This window comes from Callorhinchus milii, unplaced genomic scaffold (genome assembly GCF_018977255.1).
Source record: "Callorhinchus milii isolate IMCB2004 unplaced genomic scaffold, IMCB_Cmil_1.0 Scaffold4, whole genome shotgun sequence".
NCBI classification, from domain to species: Eukaryota; Metazoa; Chordata; class Chondrichthyes; order Chimaeriformes; family Callorhinchidae; genus Callorhinchus; species Callorhinchus milii.
The window spans coordinates 12,526,078-12,553,655 of NW_024704745.1; the positions used below are offsets into that span (position 1 = coordinate 12,526,078).

Below are 27,578 nucleotides of genomic sequence, written 5' to 3' on the forward strand. Positions count from 1 at the left end.
GCTTCAGATATTGGTTATAAGAAGCACAATCTAAACACAAACACAAGAAACTAATAGCTTAATATCTCCATAACATGTGCTGAAATATTAAAATAGTAATTTCCAAGACCTGTTTTAATAATGTGATGCAGTGTAATGAAAAGCATGTTACCTGAATTCTTTTTAATGATGTAGTAATTAGCAGGTAGAATTTCAGAAGGAAAGGACCACTCTTCCAAGGAACTTATAATATTCTCTGAACTACAAAGTAATGCTGCTTCAAATATTTCACCGCAGGTCTCAGGAGACCCAGATTTCCTTATGGGATTTGTTTGTGCATAAAAATCATTTGGTTAAACAAACATTTTTAAAATAAATCCCTACCTTTGACTGATCCATTGACTCTAAAGAAATATTTGGATGCGTCAGACATCCAATTACAATATTAAAATGAAATTGTTTGTTCGCAGGTGATCTCTTGGGTGACATTTTTCTAAATGGTCACCTGACAACAATTTATTTAGAGAAAAGTAAAAGGCTCACTTTGGAACCAACTGCTAGATAAAGCACCAGGTATGATCATCCTTAGTAAAACACTATCACAAGATTGATACAGACGAATCTTGTGATAAAGCCATTTGATCAGATCCTTCGGAATACCCCATTCCAATATTTTCCGATCACAGAATCAAGCCATTCCTTAAATGAGTCCTGTGTCCTGGCCACAACTATCTTCCTGTTAACTCTTTCCAGCTAAAATTATCCTGTGTGTAAAATATTTTCTGCTGTCTGGTAATATTAAGCCCTTCGTAACTCTAACCATGTGCCCTCTTGTTCGGCTGCCTTGGCTTATCCGGAAGTATTGTTATGGGTTTACTTTCTCTATTTCCATTCCTGTATAATTTCCCGTGAGACCTTTCTTTTTCAAGATAGAATGCCTTAGCTTGTCTATTTGTCCCTGATAGTTTGCTCTCAAAATATACAGTCAATTTACTTTACAGTATATTCTGAGATGCCCTTTGAGATGTCTTGACGACCTGATAAGGCGCTATATCAAATACAAGGATTATTATTATCCTTCTGACAGTGGGGATCAGTCTCATTGCTCTCATTTGCAAGTTCAATCTCATCCATAAAATACAAGCATCTCCTACTTTTATTTCAAATATGTAATAACCGGTTTTGAATTGCATTGAAACAGGTGCTTGCCCAGTTCCAATCAGCTTGATATCATCTGCAAATGTAGTTACTTTGCTCCTCGCCTGCAAATCCAAGTCAACAGGAACCAAATGAGTCACAGTCCAATCTTGCTCTGAAGGCAGCCCATTCAATACATCCCCCTATTTTAATCTAGTTCCCTTTGTGGTGATCTGATCTTTCTGTTTAGCCAATTCACAATCTACTACATCCATGTTTTACCCTTGACACCCAACGGTAGAAATTCCATCCGTTCAGATTTATTCATTCAACGTAGCATTTCAGTGTACGCAATAATTTCCAAATTGTTGAAATCAGTTTTAACTTTGAAGTCAGTTTTCTGTAGTTCTTAAAAGAAACTTGCAACAAAGTGGTTTCAAAATTAGAGATTGCATGAAATTATATATATTTTTAAAAATCACTGTTAAGAGATTTATTCAGTGCTCAAGCAGATTAAAGTATTTAAGATTAAGGAGACTGACTGAACTGTTGAGGTGGAATATAATAACAATAACAATTTCTCAAATGGGAGAACATAGCAAAGCAAATTTATAGAACATCTCTAACCCTTGCTAAATTGCCATTGGTGCCAATGATGTGATTAATTAAAGCCTGAATTCTTCCACAAAAAATAAACTCACTTCAATTACTAAAAAGAAACAATGGCTCCCTGGACTGGGATGGAGATCGCTATCCAGCAATATCCTGCTGGAAAATCCGTCTGGGTGTACAGCTGCTCGGATGCCAATATTGTACTGAAACAGTTTGGATTCACATATGACCTCCTTCCCATGCGCGATCCCAGTCTGTTTTAGTTAGTGATTTATAACAATAAACCTTGCATTTGATATAATGCGTTATCTCATCATTGAGATGTGTCAAAGTGCTTCACAGAATATACTATAAAGTGGATTGATTGACTGTATTTTGTGGGTGAAATGGATTTCATCAACAACAGAGCATTTATCAGTCAGTAAGCTCTGATTGGAAATAGCTTGGAATGACATTTTGGGTTTTGGTCAAATAACCCCCCAAAAATCACGTTATGACTATGCTAATCTTTGAAAATCTTGTTTTCTTCTGAGAGCGATCCCGTTAGATTTGTCTATCTTCTAATAAGCATTTCTGCATGTGTAGAATGTAAACCTAATGAAATCATTTTAAATACATCCGCTGAGAGTCTTTGGTGAAAAGTATTGAAATTTCACACAAAGCAGCAACAGAGAGTTGAATTCCACTTCATATAAGAAAATAGATGCACTTTTCTAGCATTCATGTACAGATGGGAAATTGATTTTTTTTGTTGCTTTCTCTTTTGAAAATAGCGAAATGCATTTCACTAACATTTTGTTGCTGTTCAGCAAACAGTTTGAAAAGGAACAATCTTCTGCACAAAAGGTTACAGTTTTTCATGCAGATCATGCCAATGTCAACCCTGGACATTCATCAAAAGGCTAGGCTGACACTAGTATTACATTGGTGGAGATCAGCTCAATGACCCAAGCCCTATATTTATCTTTTCACTGCTTATTCAACAGACAATCCTTGCTCATGTAGGTCATGAAGACAGGTTTCAGGTTCCCATTTGTCCTTGCAGACAATTTTGGTTCTAGAAGAGTTGGGGGCAAGGGGTGGGAATTGAAACTCGTCTGTGGGGAGAATCCTCATTCCCTTAGTGGAACGTAGTCTAATGTCTGAATAGTGCAGGCCTAATCTTGCTCACCAATAGAAATAAATTCAACATACTACACCAATCAAACATTGGTATAATTCATAATGAAAGATCAGAACATCTTAAGAGCAACAAATTGTAATTAACAACTCTGGTCATCTATTTGTACCAGAATTTTTCACTTTGTGTTCTAGCGATTCATATTTCCTCAACTGAGCTTTTTAAGAATAATATTTCATAGCATGAGCCACAGGAAAAACATAAAACTTACAAAACTTGCATTTACACAGACCCTTTTTTGTAAAATAAAATTTCAAAGCCCTTTTCAAATTCAGTGTTGAACACCACTTGGGAAATACAAAGTAAAGGCATTGACTGCATGCATGATCTGAGATTTTTTAAAAAAAAAGTATTTTACAAGTACAAGGCTGGTGTCATACCAGTGGTACATTGTTGTTGTACTGTAGTGGGTCACATTACTACAGTAGTGGGAGTGATGCATTGTCAAAGGTGGTGCTATCTTTCATAAGAGGTCCTGCCTGCTTTTCCAGCTGGATGTTAAAGAAGCACGTGACACTATTCAACAAGGGAGTTTCTCCTTGCACCCTAGCCAATAATCCTCCAGATTAATTAATAATGATTTATTTTGTGGTTGACAGGTCAGCTACCAGTGGCAACTTGACTGTCATTGTTAAGTGTTATGATATTGCAACTTAAAGCGTTTTAAAAGTGAGTTATTTCTTGAATGACTATGGTACACTAATATGTACCATATTCCTTTGCGCTGGCACAACTACAGAAAATGAACTGTTCCTTAAATCTTTGCAAGACAGAAAATGAAAGGGCTCCAGTGAACAAGATAAGAATAAAATTCCTGAGTCAACTTTCGTTGGTAGTCTTTATTCTCAAATAGGGACAATGGTTTACAGGTTTTCGAGTTTCAACAGCAGCACAAAACAGTCTGGAGAAAAAATATCCAGTTGTGATTTTATCACACTGAAGCATCACCAGTAAATAATTATTCACTACACATGGAATTGGATTACTTTTCAAAATGAAAAAAATACATTTTTAATTCTTTTAGGAGTGAAACTTGTTTGTGTGTCAAATTTTTCAACTTTTAACCCTGCTTTCCACTCACCACAAAAAACACACACACCCCACTGATAACAGATATGGGTCAAAGTCAATTTCCTTCTCACCCATCTGGGACACACACATCTGAAGAAAATATCTTATCCAGGCAAAGAATTTTAATGCATTTTTCACAATGTCTCTTTGAATGTTCGTGCATCTAAACAAACCTGAACTAGACATGACTTGCCAAATGAACATCAGATTTAGCTGTATTTTATAGTAATTCTCAAAAAACAGTATTACTCTCGGTATTAAGAGCACATTTATAAATTCTCTCTCAAAAAAAGAGGAACTGTATAAAAATACTATGATGATTGTGGGTCAGGGCAAACAATTGGTGATACTCAGCCCTGCAGATCCTGAAGGTCCCAGTTGGTGCCTTTCAGCCAGCCATCAAGCTGAGTGAAAGGAACACAAGTCAAAGTTTCCCCTCTATGAAAGTCCTTTCCAGAGATGGCCTGATCAACAATGGACGGCACCTGTTGAACATGGTACAATATCCTAGCAAAGGTCATTACACTGGAGTTGGGGAGGGGAGAGAAAGGAACCTCCAAAATATTTCTCTTCATGGTTCTGAGATATAGAAAAGATCTACTGTATTTTCAAAAAATCTTTTAAGAATGTTCCTACTTTTGAGTGTAAAAGGATATAAACATCCTGTTTCTAATTGATTGCTGAGCATGCCGTTACATTTTACACATGCTTGTCTTGTCAGGATTGGAACCAAATTTATCTGACGAGAACTTCAGGTGTGGTCCTGAAAATGTAAATGAAGAGATCAACAACAATGACATGGAAACTGCCCAGCCTGCTCAGTAGATACATACAAACAGTCAATGGGATCACACCATCCTTTAAAAGACTGATGCCTTGATATTACATTTATCTACAACTTTAACTAGGGCTTGTGTACTTTAACAAACCTTTCCCCAGTAGTTTTTGACTGAAGTTGCAATTTGGGTGTTCAGCGTGTGATTACATTGTGCATGTGTTATTTCATCAAAACAAGTTATAAACCCATTTTTTTTTACAAAAGTTCTTGTTTACTACTTTTCAATTCCATGCATTCCAGCTGGAGTTTTTGAAATTAAGCATCTAATTTTTTNAATTAAAAGTCATGAATCCAATAAGCTGCGTCCTCTTCACAGTGAGGATGATAGCAATACTATGTTCACACTGAAACTGGAATGTTCGAGACCAGTTCTTTTCCTGCATTGACTGCATTCATAAACACACACGTGCACAAGAAAGTCTTGAACAAAACCTCACTAACAAAGTTTGATAGTACTCTTTGTTTGGCTTGTTTCAGAGAAATGGAAGTGCTGTGCATTTCCCCTCCATTAGATTTTAATATTTATTTTCAACTGTGCTGCTGTCCATTTATGTGAACCAAATACTCTAATGTTTGGGGCACTCTCACTTTTTTTCCTCGCCCCCTCCACCCACCCAAAAAGTGGGTTTGAACGGCAAACCAGAAACTCTAGGGATGAACATAAATCTGGACTGGAACTTTTAAAAAAAAATGTAAAAAAAAAAACAACCACCAGCCATTGCCCCTTTCTTAGGAGGCAGCAAATCAAGCCAACAAGCAACTCTTGCCAGTTTAATGGTTCAGAGTTTCTATAAAATAAGCATGCTATGGATCAAACCCAACAAAGGTGTTCTCAAAATCTAAACAATCTACATTTCTTACAATACAATGAACTGTTTGCCAGGGTGCAACTGACCAGTTGACACATCTCCACAAAGTACAACTAGTACTTTGATAATACTCTGATTCCAGTTGGCTCACTGATAACCTTTTATAACAGCTCCAGTCTTCAATTTTGTTTTTAAGAGCCAGATATACTGGGCTGCAGGAGAAATTGTACAATCTCCTCCATTGCCTGATAACAATTAAGATGAAGAGGCCAATATAACACCCAAAGAACCAACCTGTAACCCACTATTATACAGCTACAAACAGCAGCGCTCTCACCAAGAGTTTGATTCCATGGGTCACTCCATAATAAATTCATTCCCACCGCCCATTTGCCCTTCATTGAGCTCATTCTGGTACCAAATGCAGTCCTGTTTAGGGAGAACAAAACTATTGCCAACATTCTGCTTTTTAAACGTGCAGAAAAGTAGGATACAAATTTGTTCAAGAAGACAACTAACTAGGCTCCCATGGTTAAAATCTTTATCACAAAACGTTTCATCCAATGGTATTATCTCCTTCCTGCCCTATCATTTTTCCCCAGTCAAAGACTGCCCAATTGATCACATTTATTGAAAAGGTTAATTTTCCAGATTACTCATTTCCGTGGCCCTTATACTATTGCTGATCCCATCAGGGTCACATACTCTCATTTTCAGATTCCATTTTCCTGTAATGCAGGGGGGGGTTTTCCCCCCTCACCTGTGGGTTACAATGTGATATTTTCCTCACCACAAGTGCACAGATTCTTCTCAATCCTGACCCCCAACGTAACTGACTGCTCGAACGTAATTTGGCAAAGAGTTGTTACAAGCTTCTGCAGTTTATATTTTTCTAAATAAAAAACTATTATTACCAAGTGACTATTATTGCTGCTTACCACTGTGCATCCTCCATATTTCATTTTGCAGTGGTCACCATTAGATGGATGTTTATTTAATACATTAAATGATCATCAAGTTTTGCATTTCTACTTTAAAAATTGAGAAAAACACTCCTGGTACACAGTGTAAAAATGACAGGCAACAAATCAATTTTGGATTCACTTTCCACAAGGTGAGCAAGTTAATATCTCAAGAACACTACAACACAGTACTATTGGGGCTCTTGCTACTGTGTGGACTCATTTCACAAATTTAATCTTTCATGTATCATAGTGGTTTCTCTTCTATTTTGGAAATCTTTCCCATAGCAAAAAGTAATGTGTGCGTATTATCCTTGTATTCACATTGCAGTTTAATACGTGCAACATGTACAATAACCATTGGGTTTGTTCCCTTCTCATCTTATGTGAGTGCAAGAACCCATTAAGGTGAGCTGAGCTGTGTTGAGCTGCACATGGTTCAACTGGATCAAGCTGCACACGAGTCAACTGTGAACATAGCATTACTGATTAGTTGCAGGGAAGCCAGGTAGGATATGAATGCTGGTATGAGGTGGCAGTGTGTGCGACATAATAGTTGCTAAAGTTTGCATCACTGACATATGGAGCAGGCTGGTAATAGCAGGTGACATTGGTGACATTGGGTATGATGTTCTGCTCTGCCAGCACCCTGAGAGCCAAGAGGCTGATTAGGTTAAGAGTCTGACGTCTTTCGTGTCCCATCAGACAGACAGTACTCTCATTCACAACATTGCGCAGGATCATCAGGTAGTCGTATTTGCTTTTCTCTTCCCCAATGAAGTGGTTTTGGAGGTAGACTTCCATTTTTCTCTGCTGTTCAGTAATGTCTGGAAAATCGATAAAGAAACGAGAACACATATACCGCTCCAGCGTTTTGATCTCCTCTGCACTGGCTGGCTTGAAGTCTCTGACCAGAAGGTTGCAGTATTTCAGCAGTCCCCCTCCTCGGATTTCCTCTGGGGCCTTGGTTGCTATCAGAGTGTTCCTGAGGTGATCCAAGGCTTCCTCAAAGTTCCCATACACACTCTCTCCTATCACTGTTGGGTGGAAATGCTCGTTCATTGGGTTCTCAGAGTAGTCATAGTAAAATAAAAGGGAGTCCAAAATGATCTGGAAGGAATCCACACTGAACTCAAATTGACGACGAAGGGAATCCACAAATTTCAGTTCCACATTCTTCCCATTATTGTTGGAGAGTGAGATCAAGCTCCAGTGGTCTGTGTCTGTGCAGACTTTCACCATTTTCTGCACGTAGACCTCTTTGAGTGTAAGAGGGGTGATTCTTTCCTTATTGACCCCTTCAGGAAGAAACTCCAAAAGACATCCCAACACCACATCCTTTACCAACTGGAACTCCATTTCCCCTGGTAGATCAACCCCAAAAATTAAATCCAAATCTTTATAGCTCAAGCCATTGTCCTTGACCAGGACGTGGCTGGCTGCTGACCCATTAAGACGGATATCCCGTACAACAATTCCACGTTCCAAAAGCCTGGTCCTCACAGTCTTAACCACATCTTTGAGCCTGACCTCCAAAGTGGGAAAATTCCCACGGCCATGAATAAAGACCACATCAGTCAGGACATCGTTCAGTCTGCTCACTTGCTCCCAACTCAGCACATTGGTGGCTTTACTTTCTGCCATGTTGAATCTTCAAACGTTAGTCAACTGGAAGGGAGGGGGGAGAAAAAAAAACGACAATTAAACCAGTTTTTTTTAAACTAAACCAATCATACTTTCGTAGACGAATTGATACTTGGTCTATTCAAAGCGTACATGGTCCTAATAACCTCAGTAAAGACACCACAAGTGCCAAACCTTGATTTAATTTGGTATCCTTATTTCAAACTTTAACTTGAACGTCATAACAGAGCAATGTAGTGAAAAAGATTGATTAATAACACTGATTTAATAGTTGATTATCAACAATTCCAATAGCAAGCATGCTATCAACAACCATGAGGCCATTAGGTTATTGTGGAGTTTACTTAGTGTACAGAGCTTAACAGAGCAGAATCTCTTGTTTACCCCAGTCAGGTTAATATGTTACATAATGCAATATAAACATCAAGTGCCCAGTCAACCCTACTCAGGCTCATGTCAGGGCTACTTTCAAATAATATAGATAGACACTCAACCGTTGCAGTTTTCCCTTTCAACTATAAATCAGCCTAAATGGTGTCCACATTTGAAAGCATCTCTCAATTTAATGCAGTACATAACAACTTTAATTTATACAGTGCCCCTCATGCAGGGTAGAATCCCAGAGGGCTAGCTATTGCTTGAGTGACCCAAGCAAGTAAACTAGGCTCAATGTGTTAATTCATCAACTGGACTTTTGAACCGCAGTTTAAAAAAAAACTGCCTTGGTTAAAGCGTGAACTCCCGAGAATGCCACTAACTTATCTGAACGAGTATTGTAAAGAAATTCTTAGACAACTTGGTAAAGAACTGCTAAAACAAGGAAGCTGAAGCAAAATTACTGGCCTGTCAAAATTACTGGTCTCAGTAAAGTATTGACTGGACACCCATGCACTCCTTAGCTAGAGAATGCATGATGCTGAGCAGAGAAAACTTTGCACCAAACATTTCCTACTTTTCCTGTGCAGAACAATTATAATTGTGAACAAAACTCGACATCAAAAAATGATCTTATTAAAATGCTTTCAGGGAGGCATAACACATTAATGATCTCAATTTAACACATTTGTTGCATCGATGCAAGAATTTTGATATAGATCCAGCTGTCATAGGAGATTCTCAATAGATCTAGAAGTGCTTTAACACTTTCGGAATTACTGGAAGTCACTTAGATCACAGTTGCATTGATCTGTGGAGAGTCCAGACACAAATTACGTGAATTTGAAAGCTCAAATGTTTGAACACATCCATTTGCTGGACAATTTTTTTGATGTAGGATTCTGGGCAAAATTAAAGTACACATTTTGTACATCAAATCATCCAGTCCATTTTTAAATCAATGAGCCATTTCAAAATGGAAATAAATATTTTGGTTAAAATACCTTCAAAGGATTTAAGGGAGTGGGAGGGAGAGAAAAAATAACTTAAAAGCAAGCAAATGCCTGACAGAATGAGGTGGTAATACATTGAGTACACATATCCAGGTAGGAATGTCCAAGATTTCAAAAGTAATCTTATTGAAAGCTACATACTGCAATGTTGTTCCTTTTGCAACTACAGTAATGAATTATCCCATTAAAAAAATATCTTCCATGTGAAGTATCAAACCCAATGCTACGACAATTAATTTGGCTGCAATGTGTAACGACCTTCATGAATTACATAATTAGTACCAATTAATTGTTTCAAAGCTACAGCTGTCACAGAATTTTTCCACCACAAGTCTGAACTAAATAAATTTGCCCATTAAATGGTCCCTATTAAAATGCCCATTAACCATTACAAGGATATTAAAATTTCACAAGTTCAACTTCAAGCCAACTTTTTTTTAAAAAATGATTTTATTGCTGACCTCGCATCCTTGCCCCTGGATCCCTGCCAAAAGCATTACTAAGGATAGAGGGCAGAGTTATCCAATAGAAAGTTCAGCTGTTTGTACATTCGCATATACCAGAAACTTGTCGACTTGCCATTACAGAGGTGCATCAATTTTGGGTATGGATTAAAATACAAGAAAAAAAGGGTATATTTTGACCTTAACATCACATCTGCCTGCCAACTTTGAATCTCTCAGCCTAGACATTGTCCCCCCTCCCCAATGACTTTCACCAATGGGCTTACCATGCCTTCCTTGCTGACCCCTCCACACCCAGAGCTTGCTTTTTAGTCTCGGCGTACGCATTTTGGCTGCAGCCACCGACCTGAGCTGCTTCCCCACAATACCCCCCACCCCTGTCCTCTACCCTCACTTACTCCCGCTCAGGCCTCCTCTCCCAATGCCCTCCCCGACTCCTATCCCTGCTCAACTGTCCCACTGCCTCCCTGTGCTCCAGCCTGTGAATCCTCCGGCGGGCCCACTGTGGGAGTCACCACCTGCTGTCTAACAGCAGCCAGTCTGACTGCCCTATCCCCTACTCTAACCGCAAGACTCACCAGTCCGCGACCACAGGGGCCAACCTCTCCTCCCTGATCCAAATCCCTACCCTCCCTATCAGTCGCGCCCCCTCCCCCACTTTCCGTCACAACGGTCCCCTCCGCATCGGTCTACAAAACGTCCGTTCCCTCGTCAACAAAACACACACCATCCATGACCTCATTGGCGATGAATACATTGACATCCTCATCCTCACTGAAACCTGGATCACTCCAAATGAGACCTTCCCCCTGACTGAGGCCACACCACCCAGCTACACCTTCCATCACACCCCTCGACCTAATTGCCGTGTGGCAGGGTGGCTCTCAACTCCCAGTCTCCACTCAGCCTATCCCCTTACTCCTCTGGAACTTTCCTCTCCTTTGAGTACCTTACCCTCTATCATCCCTCCAACCTTTCCCTCAAATCTTTGTTCTACTCCAAGACAATCTTGGAGGCCAAGGACGACCCCTGGCTCCTCTTCTCCATCACAAACTGACTCCTCCGCCCAACCTCTCACACCTCACCCATCCTCACCTCAAATTCCAACTGTGAGGCGATGCTGGACTTCCTCGCATCCAAAGTTGCAGGAATCCATTCAGCTGCCTCTGCATCTGCTACTCCGTCCCCATCTCCTCCTCCCACCCCAGCCTCTATCCACCCCTCCCTCCTCACCTTTGAATCCATCTCCCCTTCCTCTCTCATCATCACCATAACCCATATGAAACCCACCACCTGCTCCCTCGACTCCATCCTTACCCCCCTCCTTACCTCCCAGCTCCACCTACTTGCCCCTCTTCTCACTGACATAGTTAACCTCTCCCTGTCCTCTGGTACTGTTCTCACCCCTTTAAAAACTGTTATCATCACTCATATCCTTAAAAAACCCTCCCTGGACCCTTCTCTACTCCCTAACTACAGCCCCATCTCAAACTTCTTCTTCAAGGTCCTGGAATGAGTTGTTGCTTCTCAGCTTTGCTCCTTCCTCTCCCACCATTCCCTTCTCGAACCCCTCCAATCGGGCTTCCATGTGCCCACAGCACAGAAACTGCTCTGGTCAAAGTGACAAATGACATTCTGTCCACCTGCGACCAGGGCTCCCTCTGCCTCCTCGTTCTCTGCTGCTTTCGACATCAACCACTCTATCCTCATCCACCGCCTCACCCCTCAGCTCAACGGCTCTGTCCCTGATTGGTTCAAATTGTACCTCTCACAACGCCTGCACTTCATCTCCTCAAACAGCTTCTCTTCTAGTCCCTGCACCATAACATGCGGTGTTCCTCAGGGCTCTGTCCTTGGTCCCCTCCTCTTCAATATCTATATGCTCCCTCTTGGTGACATCATCCACAGACATGGAGTCAGCTTCCAAATGTATGCGGATGACACCCAACTCTACCGCTCTGCCTCCACCCTTGACTCCAGGAGCACTGCTGTTCTGAAAGAATATCTGTCAGACATCAAGTCCTGGATGAGAACTAACTTTCTTCAGTTGAAAGTCAACAAGACCGAGGCTCTCCTGATTGGCTCCCGTCAGCGCCTCCACACCTCAGGCGCTGACAGCATCACCATCCATGGTTGCTCACTCCACCTTGCTAAGCCAGTCCAGAACCTTGGGGTCTTGTTTGACCCTCAACTATCCTTTCTACCCCACATCTGCCTTCCCCCACCTCCGCAACGTTGCCCAGCTCTGACACTGTCTCACACCTCAGCTCGGCTCAGTAACTGTCTGTCCAGAGCCTTGGGATGTCCTCCCGATATGAAAGGCACTATACAAATCTAATTTTGTTGCTGTTAACAATACGCAATTGTTATCAAAATGACATTAATGAAACTGCAACAATCTACTGTAGGTACTGTCTGACCATTAGTAAAATTTCACACATGCCCATCAAATATTAGAATGTGCTGATATAAGTTGGTTTAGGGTTAGTTACGCTCATTAATTTCTCGTACACACCTGCAATGCACAGGCATCAGTTAAAAGGCTTGCATGCAGCTTTGACCCTACGAAAGGTTACAAATGCAATCCATCAAGGTGCTTTGTCATTCACACCCACCCAAAATAGCAAATTTAGTTAACCACTGAAACATCAAAATCAACAAATTAAATGTTTAAAATACAGAATAGGTGTGGCACAGACACAGAGGCGACCTTTTCTAGTTATCACCCAGTCTACATTTAATGAGAGCAGAACCACAGGCGTGTTAGGCCTCGAATTCTGATCAACAGATATAAATGATCTTGCAGAGTTTTTTTTACTGGCAATATTATGTACAGCACAGTCAAGCTACATACTCAGCTGGGGTTGCAGTCAACTATGTAGAAAATATCAAAGTAATTTCAATTAATTTAAAAACAAATCAGCCACAGAAACTATATCAAGCTTCATACACTGCTTATCATGCAAAGTAGATTGTGCAGAGGACACCCGACAAACAGCAATGAAGGTTGCTGGAAACATTTGCCTGATCAGAGGGTTCCATACTTTGGAGAGAGAGAAAAAAATATTCTCCCCACCTGAAGTCAAAGACTTTTCCTTTCCTCTTGCCAATTATATAAATTTAAATTTTTCCTCCTGTGATCACCATAAACCAAACATCAAATTGTAACTTATAGAACTAGATAACTGTTCCCAGGCCCTTGACAGTCATTCTTAGAGCCAGACACTGGGTGGGGGGGGAAGGGAGGGAGTGGTCTGAGAACAGGACACTGATCATTCAAGCTTCCAATGGGAAAGCTCCAGTCCTTCTCTAAGTGTTTCATCTACACTGGCACAACTGAGACGATCTACTCAGTGTTGAGTTACAAATCTAGATCTCCCCACTCCTTGTTCGCACTTTTTCTGCTGGACAACCCTCAGAATGCTCAGTCTTACCTGAAGTTATATTTGACAGTTAGATAGCATTCAATTAAGTTGGCAATTCAGATGAGGACATTAGGATCCAATCGGTTACAACAAGAATAAACAGAGTTTGACAGAGAACCAAGTAAGTTACTGCCTCAGAAACAGAAGTCTATACAAAATAGTAATACACAAATCAAAGATGAAGCAGCCCAAACAGAGCCTGGGCAGTTACCCTATACTAAAGTACACTCATGTATGTGTTATATGGGTAAACAGAAGTTACCCACTACCAGGTTTCAATTGCTGTAACTTGGTGCAGGTCACATCTTTACAGAAACGAAAACTAATCTAATCTCAGCAGCAATGAAAAGTCACAGGTGCAATTACGGTTTTTAAAACTGTATATGGAACCTTTCTTTACAGATGTTACACCTATATTACACAGTATTCAAAGACCACACAAAAGCATCCCAACATAGCAGCGAGGGGAGAGTGTATCAATGCACGACATGCTTCTGATGTGGCAAACTAATGTCTACTTGGATTCACAACATATTGTGCAAAATAAAATTAACCCAACAGTTTCTATGAAATTACTACATTTCATAGAAACTAACCCTTTAATTAACCAAACAAACCAAAAGATCTTAAAAAAATCCAAATATGACAAAATAAAAGAACACAAAACTCCATATTTACAACCACCTTACTGTAATGGATTAGTCTGCAAGGATGCCAGCACCAATAATAAGTAATCTCTGAAAGATACATTTGGAAGGATATGATTAATGAGCTAATTTTACCTCACACACACCTCTACCAATATTCTATGACCATGCAATTGAGCTTTACAGATCATAACACACATTTCAGACTAGTTTAAAAGATGATATTACTGCAGAAAAAAGACACATGCATTTGTCCTCTTCACATGCATTTTCATTTCATAAAGTGGCAAATCACTAAAAGACAGAAACACACTTGCTTTAACTTCTGAGATCCCTTTCTGAACCCATTGGTGAATTCATCCGTCTTAAATTTGGCAATAATTCAAAAGTCTCCAGTTAAAATGAAATTATTTTGACTTTTTTTAAAAAAAAAATTTTCACAGTGATCACAGCTTAACTTCACACAAACTACAAACAAACACAATCAAAGGGTTGCAGTATTTACCAGAGAGGGGTGGGGGAACACACAATTCGGCCAGAATAATGTTGGTTATTTCTAGGAAGTGAAAGAGAGAAGCAGAGACAATCCACAAACACACTACCTAAGGCAGGAAAACATTCACACTGTGGGCAACGAAGGAAACGAAACTAGACAAGAAATAAATAATGAAAGGCCATTTAGCTTTCCCAGGTGAATGCAAATCAGACAAATCAGCAGCACTGGTGTTAATGTGCACCATTAGTGAAGCTAATAGTTATTTTTCCAATTAAATTGGGTTTGTTTCAGCTTGTTGAAACGTTACAAGAAAATCCTATTGAATAAAAAAAAACTTTGTTTCCCCAAAGGCAACAACTGTTCAAAATGTAGTTTTGAAACAATTCATTGAATAGGTTAAATGGTAAATTTGCAGTGAAGGAAAATAAACTTTAAACGGTTTTTAGCCCTTTTGGACAAAGCTCCACGATACGAGTAAAAACATTAGCTGAAGTCGATTCCCTTCAGTTAAGTGTCCATACCCTCCTACTTGTTAGGTTGCAAATTAAAACTGGTCAAACAAAGTAGAGTAATATAACTAAGACACACATTACTGATTTATTTTGGGGAGGGGAGATTTTTTTAAAAAAAAACCTTTTGCCAGACTTCCAAGATATTCAGTTTAACTTAAAAAAAATGCAAACAGCTGAAATGAGGTTTAAACAGTAAAGTCACCAACATTTGAGTGAACACACCACTGACCAGCAGTCTCTGTTGGCAGCTGAGTGCCCCAGGGCTGGGCTGTGATTTATAGAGCTCACCTGCTTTACAGTCCCCAAAAAAAAGCAAGTCGTGCCTTTCCTTCCAACTGCACCAAACCGAGCAAGACAGACCCGTCTTTAAAGGGGTTCCTCTGAGCATTACTGTTGTCAGCTCCAGTGACTTCCCTTTGCAGTGACTCGCACAATTTCGTTGCAAAAAAAAAAGGGAATTGCCTAATGCGGTTGAATGCAACCTGTAGCAAACCTCACTCCACCCTGATTGACTTTTTATTGCCAGGTTTATTAGAGGTGCTTAACACACCGAATGCAGTGGTGTGAAGGGCTTCAGAGCTTTTAAGTTCAGAACATTATTTAAGGGGTGGGGGGGATTGGTTTGAAAACATCTGACAAAAACTAGTAAACATGTGGAACAGGCTGGAGGGGCTGAAAGGCCTCCTCCTGTTCTCCTAACACAATAATTTGAAGCTACAGCACAATAATACATACTAATATATCAAGCTTTTACAATCTTTTATTGGAGTTAAATAATTTCCAACACCAACGTCACATCTTGTCTAGGATTTATAGAGCAAGATTGTGCCACTAGTGAATTCTACTCCCAAACATTTTTCACCCCGGTTTGAGATCAGAGTGTATAATTCCACAAAGTTAAATACAATACAATACAAAATTACATTTGCAAAGTGCCTTTCACATCAGGAGGGTGTCCCAAGGTACAGAACAGTTAGGGATAGGAATTAGAACTGGGCAGAGGGCATCAGGGAGGGTAGGAGGGTGGCAGAAGGCTAGGCTAGGTCAAAGAGCAGGAGTCCTGTAGCTCAGTGGTTAGAGTACTCGCCTTGCAAGTGAGACACCTGGATTCAATTCCAGGCAGGACAAAGCCTTGGGCAAGTTTCCTTACTCCACATACCTAATAATAATCCCTCCAAAAAAACTGCTTGTGTGGCGCAATTGGCTGCTGCGTTTCGCCCACAAATATACAGTCAATTCACTTTGCAGCATATTCTGTGAAGCGCTTTGAGACATCGAGAAGACGTGAAAAGCGCTATATCAAACGCAAAGATTATTATATTATTATTATATCTTGAGCTGTCTTGAAGGAAGCGAGGGAGCGAGGTGAAGGGAATGTGGGATGGAGTTCTACTAAGTGCATGCCTGTTGTTATGAGATTCCCGCAGACACTCACTTGCAGTATGAGCAGAATACCATCAATTCAGATGATAAACACAGTGCAGTGCTCAGACAGAGACTAAGTATTTGTTTATGGCTGGAGGCATCAATTTTCACTGATCTATTATTGGTGTTGGGCACAATTCCTGTTACACTCAATTCACAAAAGTGGGAACTCTATCTACTTCTGTAATTCTTTTTGTAAACAGCAACACCAGCATTCCATTGCACTTCAGGGAATTTTTTTCAGGTGTGGTTGTAATCATTATATCGACCTCAAAAGGGTGAAGGTCTGAGTGAATCCACAAGGATTACAACCCATAATCCAGTGCTCAAGTGACTGAGTTTGGAAAGATAGGTTGAACTAGCTCACAAGGAACATGCTGGGCAAAAAATAGGTAGCTCTGCAGTGACCCAAAGCACTGTTGATGGTTGACCAGTCTTCCTTGATGATCAATGAAACTAGGAAGTGCAGACATGCCATCCACTCTGCAAAGATAAATCTTTAAAATCTAGGTCAAGTACCTTTCACTGCGTGGCTACCAATGTTTTAAACTTGCTCTTTATGTGCTGAACATTGAAGATTGTAATTTCATTATATGTAGCTAATCTTCATTCTAACACGACTATCATTGCATCCAGCTACGTGGTAAATGAATTAGGACACTGGCCACAATTTACAAAAAGAATTACAGAAGTAGATAGAGTTCCCCTTTTATGAGTTGAGTGTAACAGGAATTGTGCCCAACACCAATCTTCATCTTCATAAGTTAGAATAATACAAGTACAACCCCCAGGGTCATCTAACACTGGAGCAATTCCAGAATCAAACATAAGTTCCATCAAGTTTCAGTCAATAAATCAAGTTTCTTGCAATACTGTAAGCAGTTGAGAGTACCAAGACTGCTTGTTTTATTCTGCTGTTAGTTAGTAGGAGTTAGGAAAATGTCCAGGCTCTGTACTCCCCATTGAAAAAGATCACAGTCAAAGTCAAATTTTCCTGCTCTATTTTTAGGGACAGAGAGAGGAGTAATAAATTAAAAGAAAATTTAAATGACAATGAATGCTTTCTAAATTAATCGATTCGCTACAATTTATTATACATTTATTTTTGGGCTATGCACGTAAGTGGAGCGCATAGAAATATGCTCTAATGATTAGAACACATTTATTTCCAAGAATACAGTTTTATGTTTAAGAGAATAGGGCATTTTCAACAGAACAACAAGTTGCATTTTTAAAAATGCAAGAGCACTTGACAGTGGCAGAGCAAGACGCCGAGCCGGAGGAGGGGGAGGTGATCATATTCACAGTCAAATAGGAAGGTCTCCAGGTGTGACCTGAACATGGAGAAGAAAGGGGCAAGGCAGAGGGAGGTTCCACAGGTTTGGAAAGAAAGAAAGAAAGAAAGGGGAAAGAAAGGGGCAAGGCGGAGGTTCCACAGGTTTGGAAAGAAAGAAAGGGGAAAGAAAGGGGCAAGGCGGAGGTTCCACAGGTTTGGAAAGAAAGAAAGGGGAAAGAAAGGGGCAAGGCGGAGGTTCCACAGGTTTGGGCCGTAGTGGCTGAAAGCGTAGCCACCAATGATGGAACAGAGGGCACGAGGGACATGCAAAAGGCTGGAGCCAGTCGAGCTGGGGCAGCGGACTGTGGTTTGTGGTGTAAGCAGGTAGGATAGACAGGGAGGTGCCAGGGCATGAGCGATTTGAAAACGAGAGTGAGGATCTTGAAATCGATCCGTTCAGAGCCAGTGGAGCCAGGCTAGAACTGGTGTGATAGGGGTACAGAATTTAGTGTAGGTGAGTATGCGGGCGGTGGAATTTTGGATCAGCTGGATCCTGTGCATGGTGGATCTGGGAAGACCACAGTGCAAAGAGGGCATTTGAGAAGTCAAATCGGGAGGTGACGAACGCATGGACGAGTGTTTTGGCTGTGACTGCGGTAAGGTGCAGTTGGAGGTGGGCAATGTGCCAGAGGTGGAGAAATATGTTATTTTTTAAAATTCTTTACACTGGCTAGTCACTGCAAGTCCTGAGTTTAACAAAAAGACATTAAACTGACCTGTTTAGATAAACGACTACATTAGCGATTGGAAAGGTGAGAATTGGACCATTAATGTGTTGAGGGGCTCTCACATGAGCCCCTGGATAGGCGAAAGCAGGAGCTCCATGGACTGGAGACCCATGTGGCAAACAAAAAATGTCTTGTTATTTATAATACTCACGGAGAAAAATAAGGTAGAAAAAAAAGTCATAAACTACAGATCGGCATCACAGTAACCGAGTGACATCACAAAGCAGCTTCAACCGCTTTCATGTGCAGCAAAAATAGAAAAATGATTGATCTCTCCGGGTTGGCAAAACCCTAGCGTTAGAATTTATCAATATGATCGATTATTTCCACTTGACAATAACCTATCTGTGGATGTGTGGACGCATGAGTTATTCAGCCATCTTGACTAACGGAAATATTTAGTATAGCTGCCTACTGCAGCCCGTAAAACAATCTACTTGTGCTGTACATTTTTAAGATTACTCAGGCGGCACTGTGTGTGCTTCCACGCACAGTGCCGCCTGATATACTCGGCTGTATTTGTGGCAGATTAGCTGCTCCACATAACGTGAGCAAGCATGTCTCAACACACGCTCTGAAAATGTTGATGGGTTAAATAAAGAGTATGTTAAGCCTTCTTGAAATAGATGTTTCACTTAGATGTTTTGTAACAATAGAAACATTGATGCCATGTCATGTTCACTCTAAGTCTCTCACATTCTCAAGTTCACTGGGACTGCAATCGTCCCATATGTAGTAATGTTTATGATTTCCATCACCTACTTTCTATAACGATACTGACACAGAAATAAATAAGACATGTAGTTTATAGAGAAAGAACTGGTATTTTGATATTGGTTTGTTATGTCAAAACAAACTCAGTGGTTAGAGCACTCGCCTTGCAAGGGAGCGACGTGGGTTCTATTCCCGGCGCGACTCTGTTTACCTAACAGTAAGTAGGAACCTGGTTGTTAATCAATTGGTGGATCGCTTTTCCAGGGATAGTAATCCCTAAAAAAACACAATAATAATTTGGTCACCCAGTCCACAACTGTTTGCGGGATGCTGCTGTGCTTAATTCGCTGCCGCGTTTCGCCCACAAAATACACAGTCAATTCACTTTATAGTATATTCTGTGAAGCGTTTTGCAAATTATTAAAACACTTACTGTAACTTACTGCCACCGACTAGATTGTTGGGAAAGGGAACTGAATCGTTGTCTTTATGCACCACCTTTTACTGTAAGTACAAATTTAAATTAAGAATAAGTTAGCTACAGAAGAAACTGTGGAGAGGAAGAAAGGGAATTGCAGGATAGCTACAAATGTGACACTTGCAACACCAAAATCAGTTTCTGATTAGCTTCTTAATATACAGCCAATTCACTTTACAGTATATTCTGTGCAGCGCTTTGAGACGTCTGAAGACCTGATAAGGTGCTATATCAAGTGTGAGTATGGCCTCTTCCCGCTGTTCATCACTGGGAAAAATCTGGTGATAAAGTGTGAGGCCCTCTCAGTGTTACTGTACATGGCCCAGGTCTGGCCTTTGATCAGAAACAACATCACTGCAGTCACTAGAGAGATTTTCCAACTGATCTGGGGATCCAAGATGGATTGTGTCTGCAGAGACACGATGCACAAAACCCTGGAAAAGGGGGGGAAAGGAGACCCTAATGTAGCCCTGATGCTCATGGCCATCTTTGTGTGTAGCTGCCTGAGGCTGTGCCTGGAGCCCCGCTACACTGGCAACAAATGCCGCGACGTGCTGGGTTTCTACCTGTACCCGGTGCTAAGAAGGGTTAGCCTGGCAAAACTGCCTTGAAACGTTCCACAGAGTTGCAGCGTGACCCAAAACACCTATCCTAAGTTGAGAAATTCCTGAAGAACACATCCCAGACCCCCGCGCAATCACCCAGTGGTCCACGCAGCAGGTAGTCAAAACATTTCGAAACGGGGAGAGGGCAGACCCGATCGAGAGGTACCCTGAGGTGACAGCCAGCTACGTTTGGCAAAATGTCTCGTCACTGGCCCTGACCAACAACCATCAGGACATGGCTTGGCTGGTGATAAAAGGGGCCCTCCCCCTCAGGGCTTTCATGCACGGTCACGGTCTGGGCCAGTCAGCACGCTGCCCTCGGGCTGGCTGAAGAGGCCAGGAGACCATGGACCACCTCTTCCTTCCTGGAGTGTTGTTTCGCAAAGGCGGTTTGGAAAAAGAAGGAATGGATTCTCTTGTGGATCGTCCCCGGGGACCTGCTGTCACAGCACTGGGTGCTCTATGGCCTCTTCCCGGTCACTCACAGAGAAACCCACCTCGAGTGTGTGCCTGGAGGATCATAAACTCGGAAAAGGAGGCCCTTTGGCACTCCTGATACCAGGTGTTCGTCTGGCAGAACGAGGGGATGGTGAGGGACTGTGTCAGGATCACGCACACTAGGATCAGGGACTATACACTGAGGAACAAGCTGAAGCTTGGCTCAACCACAGCAAAGGCCAGATGGGGCCTGACCAAAAAACAAAGAGTCTCATGGACTAAGGGACATTTGCTCATTCAAGATTTTTTGTTAACAATCAGGGATCTTCAATTAAATCATGCTGTCAAGTGAATGAGAACATAGGATACTCTTTACCTTCTAATTTATATTCAGTCTGTAATCTGATGTCATTTATAATTAGATAATTTTCTTAACTCCATTTACATGAGAACATGTTGGTCACAAAAAAATTAGTTCAACATAACATGGTGTACATTTGCATCATTTAGTAGACTAATGCTAATTTAATTCAACCATGAATTCTTCCAGTTGCAAAATTCAAGGGTATCCTGATATTTGATTAGCTTTATTCACCTACAAATACACGGCCACTACACTTTATGGAGAAAAAAAACTTTGTAAAGCGATTTGAAACATTTTGAAGTGATGAAGTGGGATATATCAAATGCAAAGATTATTATTATGTAAGCAATTTATATCAGCTTTCGCCCACAAAACATGCAGTCACTACAATTTATCCTGTGAGGCTCTTGGGAAGACATGAAAGGTGTTGTACCAAATATAAGGATTGTTACTATTGTGTTTATTTTCAGCATCAATGTTTGTAAACTAAAAACATGTAGAACCAGTTTGTCCACAGAGATGAGTTTCCTGGGACTGGGTAGCAGTCTAAAATTTTACATTTGTAGCATTTTTCAAGACCTTAATTCAATGTTAGATCCAGCTGTAAACAGCTATTGTTGGGCTGCCACCAGACTACTTTCTCACTGGCCCAGCCAGTTTTTGTTTGAGTTGCCTGCTTATCACTGTATTTATGCGATCCCACACCACTGAGCTGTTCAGCTGAGCGAGATGGTTCAGATATAATAATTCACAGTAGCAGATTACAAACTCATGCTTGTTCTCTCTGCTCCCACCTCTGATTTGGGGTAAACCATGAAGTCACTGCTGGACTGGCTTTTAGTGCAGCCTAGACTAAAATGTTTAATGTGCTGAGGACAGGATTGGTTCGACTGGCTAGAGGAAGTATAGATAGATACACCTGGGGAGAGATGGGACCACCCTGAAGCAGGCAGAGAGGCTTGAGGGAGGGGGTAGAGGGCAGAACACAATGGTGTGAGTGCAAAAGTGTTGGGGTCAATAAATTGAAAAGAGCTGTGTAGACCAACACAGGCTTAAGGAGGATGAGAAGAGTGAATGATTGGGGGGAGGGGGGGAGATAACAAATGGCAGAGGAAGTAAAGGGTTTTGGGGTGTGAATGAGGGGGACAAACAGTTAATGTGGCCAAACGAAGACGGGCTCAATAAGTGTGACTGGGGTAAAAGTAACCAAAAGAAGTAGGGAATTTGGGGATGGTATGAAATGATGTCTCCTTTTTTTAGAATAATAACTGGGTATGACAGGGCATGGGAGCAATTTACTCAGCAGCTGGGATCTCATGTGCAACGAAAGTTGGCAACGGTTCAAAACAAAATAATAAAACTCGACCCCAAAATGTCAGGATTGACATTACTTTTCCTGTATTTTAATAAGATCCCCGGATATCCGGGCTTTCGAAAAGAGCTATTTCCAGCAAGGCTGATTAAAGGACCTGCTATTTGAGACAGACACAATGGCATTTTTAAATTAATCTCCCTAAATTCAGGATACAAGGATGTGAAAGCAAGAGTAATAACAATATATATCATAATAATCCTTGCTTTTGATACAGAGCCTTGTCATGTCATTGAGACGCCTCAAAGCCCTTCACAGAATATACTGTAAAGTGAATTGACTGTATAGTGACTGAAATGCAGCAGCCAATTCCACACAGCAGTGTCCGACACACAGTTGTTGATTGAGTGACCAAATTATAATTTTTTTTAAGGGATTATTATCCCTAGCCAACCGGGTCCCTACTTACTGCTAGTTAAACAGAGGAGTGTGGAGTAAGGAGACTTGCCCAAGGTTTCACCCTACCCGGGAATCAAATCCAGCTCCTCCTGCGTATGTGGCAAGTGCGTTAACCACTGTACTATCGGAATCTGTTCTGTTAACATTTTGAGGGGGTTCCCTGTATTTTCTCACAATGATTTGCGTATCAATTGCTTTTACTTCTGGAATCATTAGTTGAAACTGATGAAGATTTAAAGTTAGCTTTATTTCGCCCACAAAATACACAGTCAATCCACTTGACAATGTATTCTGTGAAGCACTTTGAGACTCTGTAATGAGTCATGAGTAATAAGTAATGAGTAATGAGAGAAAGAAGAACAGTACTGTAAAATATAAAAGCTCCAAATCTTTATGTGGAGACTCATTTGCCTTAAAAGTCATTAAGAAAGCGATAGTTGGCAGTTCTTTTGAAACATAAGGATTAATAGGATGATTAAAAATAATTTAACAGCAGTCTTAAAATAAAGTTTAAAGTATAGAGTATAGTATAGTATAAAGTATAAAATAGTTTTGTTCTGATTTTAAACGGTGCAAAATGGTGTGAGAGCAAGAGTGATGGAGTCAATAAAAGGCAAAGGGCTGTGTAGGAAGACGAAGAGGAGGAAAGGATCGTGCTTTCAATTGTTCTCAGGAAACGAGAAAAAAAGAGGATACACATACAGAAAAGTAACTGAGCGCTCAGAAGAGAAACAAGAATATGTATTCACAAAGCGAACTGATCAGCCAGGTGTCTGACACATGGAAACCCATCAGCCATCACCAGCTCCTAAGAGTATTCAAACCAGGCTGAGAGCTTTACATATGGATGCCACCAACACGTGGAAATGTCTCCATGCCTGAAATGAAATACTCACTCTCTCCTAGGAGGGATGCATCCTGCTTACATATTTCTGGATAGCATTAGGCGCAGGTCGGCAAGCGTTAAGGCTTCGGGCCACCAGTTTGTGGTTTGGGTACTGCTGGACCCAACTGTCTAAAACTGGCTAAAACCACATAGCTTGCCACTGAGAGCACCGCCTGGCAAACTTCCCACTCTTGCCCTGCTAAGACCACCCTAACCATTAGGACTTTGGTTTGCAGGATTAACAGGTGTACACAGTGGTCTAACCCTCCAAATCCTGCTGATAAGCCAAATCGCTGGTCTGTCATCAGCAGAGCCCTAGAGTAATACCCCCCCCCCCCCACCCCCCCCCCCCCCCCCCCACACACACACACACACTCGTCAGAAACGATTAATGTTGTACTTATTCCCACCGGAACCGTAAAATACATAACACATTATAACAACATAACATTTTTACAACTCGAGTTCTTTGGGGACGCATTCTGCGAATTGCATTTTTCATTTGTAAGACAATTTGTCAACTTCTAGTCAAAGCCTAACAGTTAATTCCCGCACCAAAGGCAACTTTCACACATACTCCCTCTCTCTCTCTCTCTCTCTCTCACACACACACACACACTCCTGCCTTTCTTTTTTTAAAAAAAAAGCTACTCTTAACAGCCGTCAAAGTTGCAATCTTTAATAGGATCCTATTTTATCTATTCTATTGCAGTGGAGAAGTCTGTCTCTTTCTCTCTCTCTCTCTCTCTCTCTCTATCTATCCATCCTCTCTCTCTCTGTCTATCTGTCTCTCTAATCTATCTGCTGCTGATGTTATTCTGTGTCTGTGATCCGAGGGGAAGTGAGTGTGTGTGAGTGAGTGTGAGTGAGTGTGTGTGTGAAGGAGAGCTGCCTGCAAATCCTTGCAAATCCTGTTGTTGGGGGAGAAAACAAGTTGTTTCTTACACTACCCCTCAGCCTCCGCCACTCAGATCTCCTGGATATTTAATCCATTTCCAAGCGGCTGCTCAAACTTCTTCTGTTAACTTATCCTTTCGTCCCTATAAACGCGTTGTCCCTTTTTGTAGGGCGGTCGTATGTATATCCCACCGAAATGTATGGGGTTTTAGCTTCGATTTTTTTTTAGACATCCCCCAAAGCCATTATATATATTTATATATATATATAAAAAACACTACAACGCCTCTTCCACTCCAGAGAACTGCATATGAATCAAATATCATGAGATTGCAAATGTCACAACGTTTCCACACGAGTTTGTGGCACTTTTGCACATAATAATGATAGATTTCAGTAAATGACAGCTCCAGGAACACACATAAATCACTAATGGGTCTGCCCTGTATGTGTGCCTTTGCCATGTATAGACCCAGTCAAGTTATTCTCAATCCTCTCTCTCTCTCTCCCCCCCCCCCCCCACACACACACACCCTATCATTTTCGTCCAGAACATTTATTATTACACTTTTGAAGAACGCTCTAAGGTGCAAAATCTTTCCATTCCTCAAAGGGTCATTTGCACTGAAAAGTGCACATTGGGATCCCCTTTTTTTCTTTAAAAAAAATTCCTTGTGGTAATGCATTCATTCCCTGTAATGCAAATGATCAGAAGATTCTTGAACTTTCTCTCTCTCATTTGGTCACTGCATTTTTTAAAAAAAAGACGGATTACGAGACCAAATATGTTAAACCCACTCCCCCCCAAAAAAACACTCTCTCGCTTTCTTATCTCCCTGCAATGCGCGCACTCGGTTGAAATGTTTCTCTTAAGGTATTCAGTCGGTTGCCCCTATGGTGCATGTTTGCTTTCGACCTTTATAAAGAGCACGTTGTTGGCTGCTTTCTAACTATATTGTTTCATCACCTCCCCTTTATCCGGCAGTAGGTTTGAACCGATCTCGTCTCACTTCAGCACTCACTCAACTCACTCACTCACTCACTCACACAATCAATGGACTGCAATGGACAAAGTGAAATGACACTCTCAATAAGTTTGGATTCTAACTCAGTCACTTTCACCCCCTGAACTCTTCAGTGTGGGTCTGTCTGTCTCTGTCTGTACTGTCTGTCTCTGTACTGTACTGCCTGTCTGTACTGTCTATCTGTGTCTGTACTGTCTGTGTCTGTACTGTATGTCTGTGTCTGTACTGTCTGTCTCTGTCTGTACTGTATGTCTGTCTGTACTGTACGTCTGTCTGTACTGTCTGTCTCTGTACTGTATGTCTGTACTGTCTGTCTGTCTCTGTCTGTTCTGTCTATCTGTGTCTGTACTGTCTGTCTGTCTCTGTGTGTACTGTCTATCTGTGTCTGTACTGTCTGTCTGTCTCTGTCTGTACTGTATGTCTGTACTGTCTCTGTCTGTACTGTCTGTCTGTACTGTCGATCTGTGTCTGTCTGTCTCTGTCTGTATTGTATGTCTGTCTGTACTGTCTGTCTGTCTCTGTCTGTCGTACTGTCTGTCTCTCTGTCTGTACTGTACTGTACTGTCTGTCCGTCTGTCCCCCTATCTCTGCCCCACTGGTGTCACGGTTTACAATGAGCAATAAAGCGGTTCACCATTACTGTTCGGTTTGTTAAAGTCACTATTGCTGATACAATCCGCGAAGTGGAAACCGGGGCTGTGAACACAAACAGCGAAGTTCACGTCAAGACAGCACCGACTTGTTTTTCCCCCCAGAGTGGAGTTCAACAGAACCCAGAGAGCAGTTCTAAAAGGAAGTTACAAATCGCTGTGCCTTTATTTAAACATAGACATTATATATAGCTTCTCTATATATGTAGACATTAAAGCGTTATGACTTCGTATCTGCCAGCACTTAAAAATAGTCGCTGCTGATTCAACTTATTGCTGTTGGAAGTGTTGACTGCACCGAAACAGGACAGTAACACAACACAGAGAAATTACTCACCCCTGAAAATAGTGCACTCAAATTCCTGACCAGACTGTTTGGTTTATTTTCAGAAAGTCACTGGTAAGCCTTTCCAAGTGAAATAGAACATGATGTCCTGTTTTTTTTTGTTAGATATATATATATAAAATGCCCTGGATTCAGTCTTGAGTGAAGTTCTTGATGCTATGCACAAATGTCTTCTGTTCAAGTGACTTTTGAGCTCCAGCTCTTTCCTGGTCCAACCTATGAATGTGATCTGTGTCTGTCTCTCTCTCTCTCTCTCTCTGGGTCAGTCTGTATAAATGGGATCTGGGCTCCAATCCTCGCTGGTGAATCCGTACGTGGTCTTGTCTCCATGGAGATGTTTTTTTCGTCAGACTTTTGTGGGCTGGAAGCCACCAGCACAGTCTGAGGCTGGTCAGAACACCCCCTCTGCAGTCAGTGCTGCAGAACAGCGGCTCATTAACATTATTTGTGTGTGTGTGTGTGTTGGGGAGATATCATGCAACCAACTCAATGCAGCGTTGAGCACTCAGCACAGCATCATCCTCCACCTCCTGTCTAATGCACTCGTTTGATCTGTCATTCCTAGGGGTTTCCCCTCTTCTTCCCCTCCCCTTCCCCCCTCCCTTCAGATCCCACCCCCCAAGAAATGATTCCCTTTCATTCCCGGCCTTTGCACGGTTTCCTCATAAGAAGACCATTTGAGCGTAAAGAGAGTCTTGAGACGAAGCTACGTCAAACGGGCTTTTACAGGGTTTTTTTTTATATTTGTGTA

The 27,578-nt window shown here is 41.2% G+C and overlaps 1 protein-coding gene across 3 annotated transcripts; it reads right to left on the reverse strand.

Moving 5' to 3' along the window:
- Window positions 1-3,732: 3,732 nt before the first annotated feature.
- tent5c (terminal nucleotidyltransferase 5C) lies at window positions 3,733-27,274 on the reverse strand. 3 transcript variants are annotated; one of them, XM_007895862.2, is made up of 2 exons: window positions 26,819-27,274; window positions 3,733-8,256 (listed from the first exon to the last, which is right to left on the reverse strand). In XM_007895862.2, the coding sequence occupies exon 2, from the start codon at window positions 8,230-8,232 to the stop codon at window positions 7,078-7,080; it is 1,155 nt and encodes a 384-aa protein (XP_007894053.1). In that variant the 5' UTR covers window positions 8,233-8,256; window positions 26,819-27,274; the 3' UTR covers window positions 3,733-7,077. The 3 variants fall into 3 exon arrangements, with proteins under 3 accessions (XP_007894053.1, XP_007894055.1, XP_007894052.1); XM_007895864.2 differs by lacking the exon at window positions 26,819-27,274 and adding an exon at window positions 19,801-19,881; XM_007895861.2 differs by lacking the exon at window positions 26,819-27,274 and adding an exon at window positions 15,453-15,576.
- Between the last annotated feature and the right edge of the window lie 304 nt (window positions 27,275-27,578).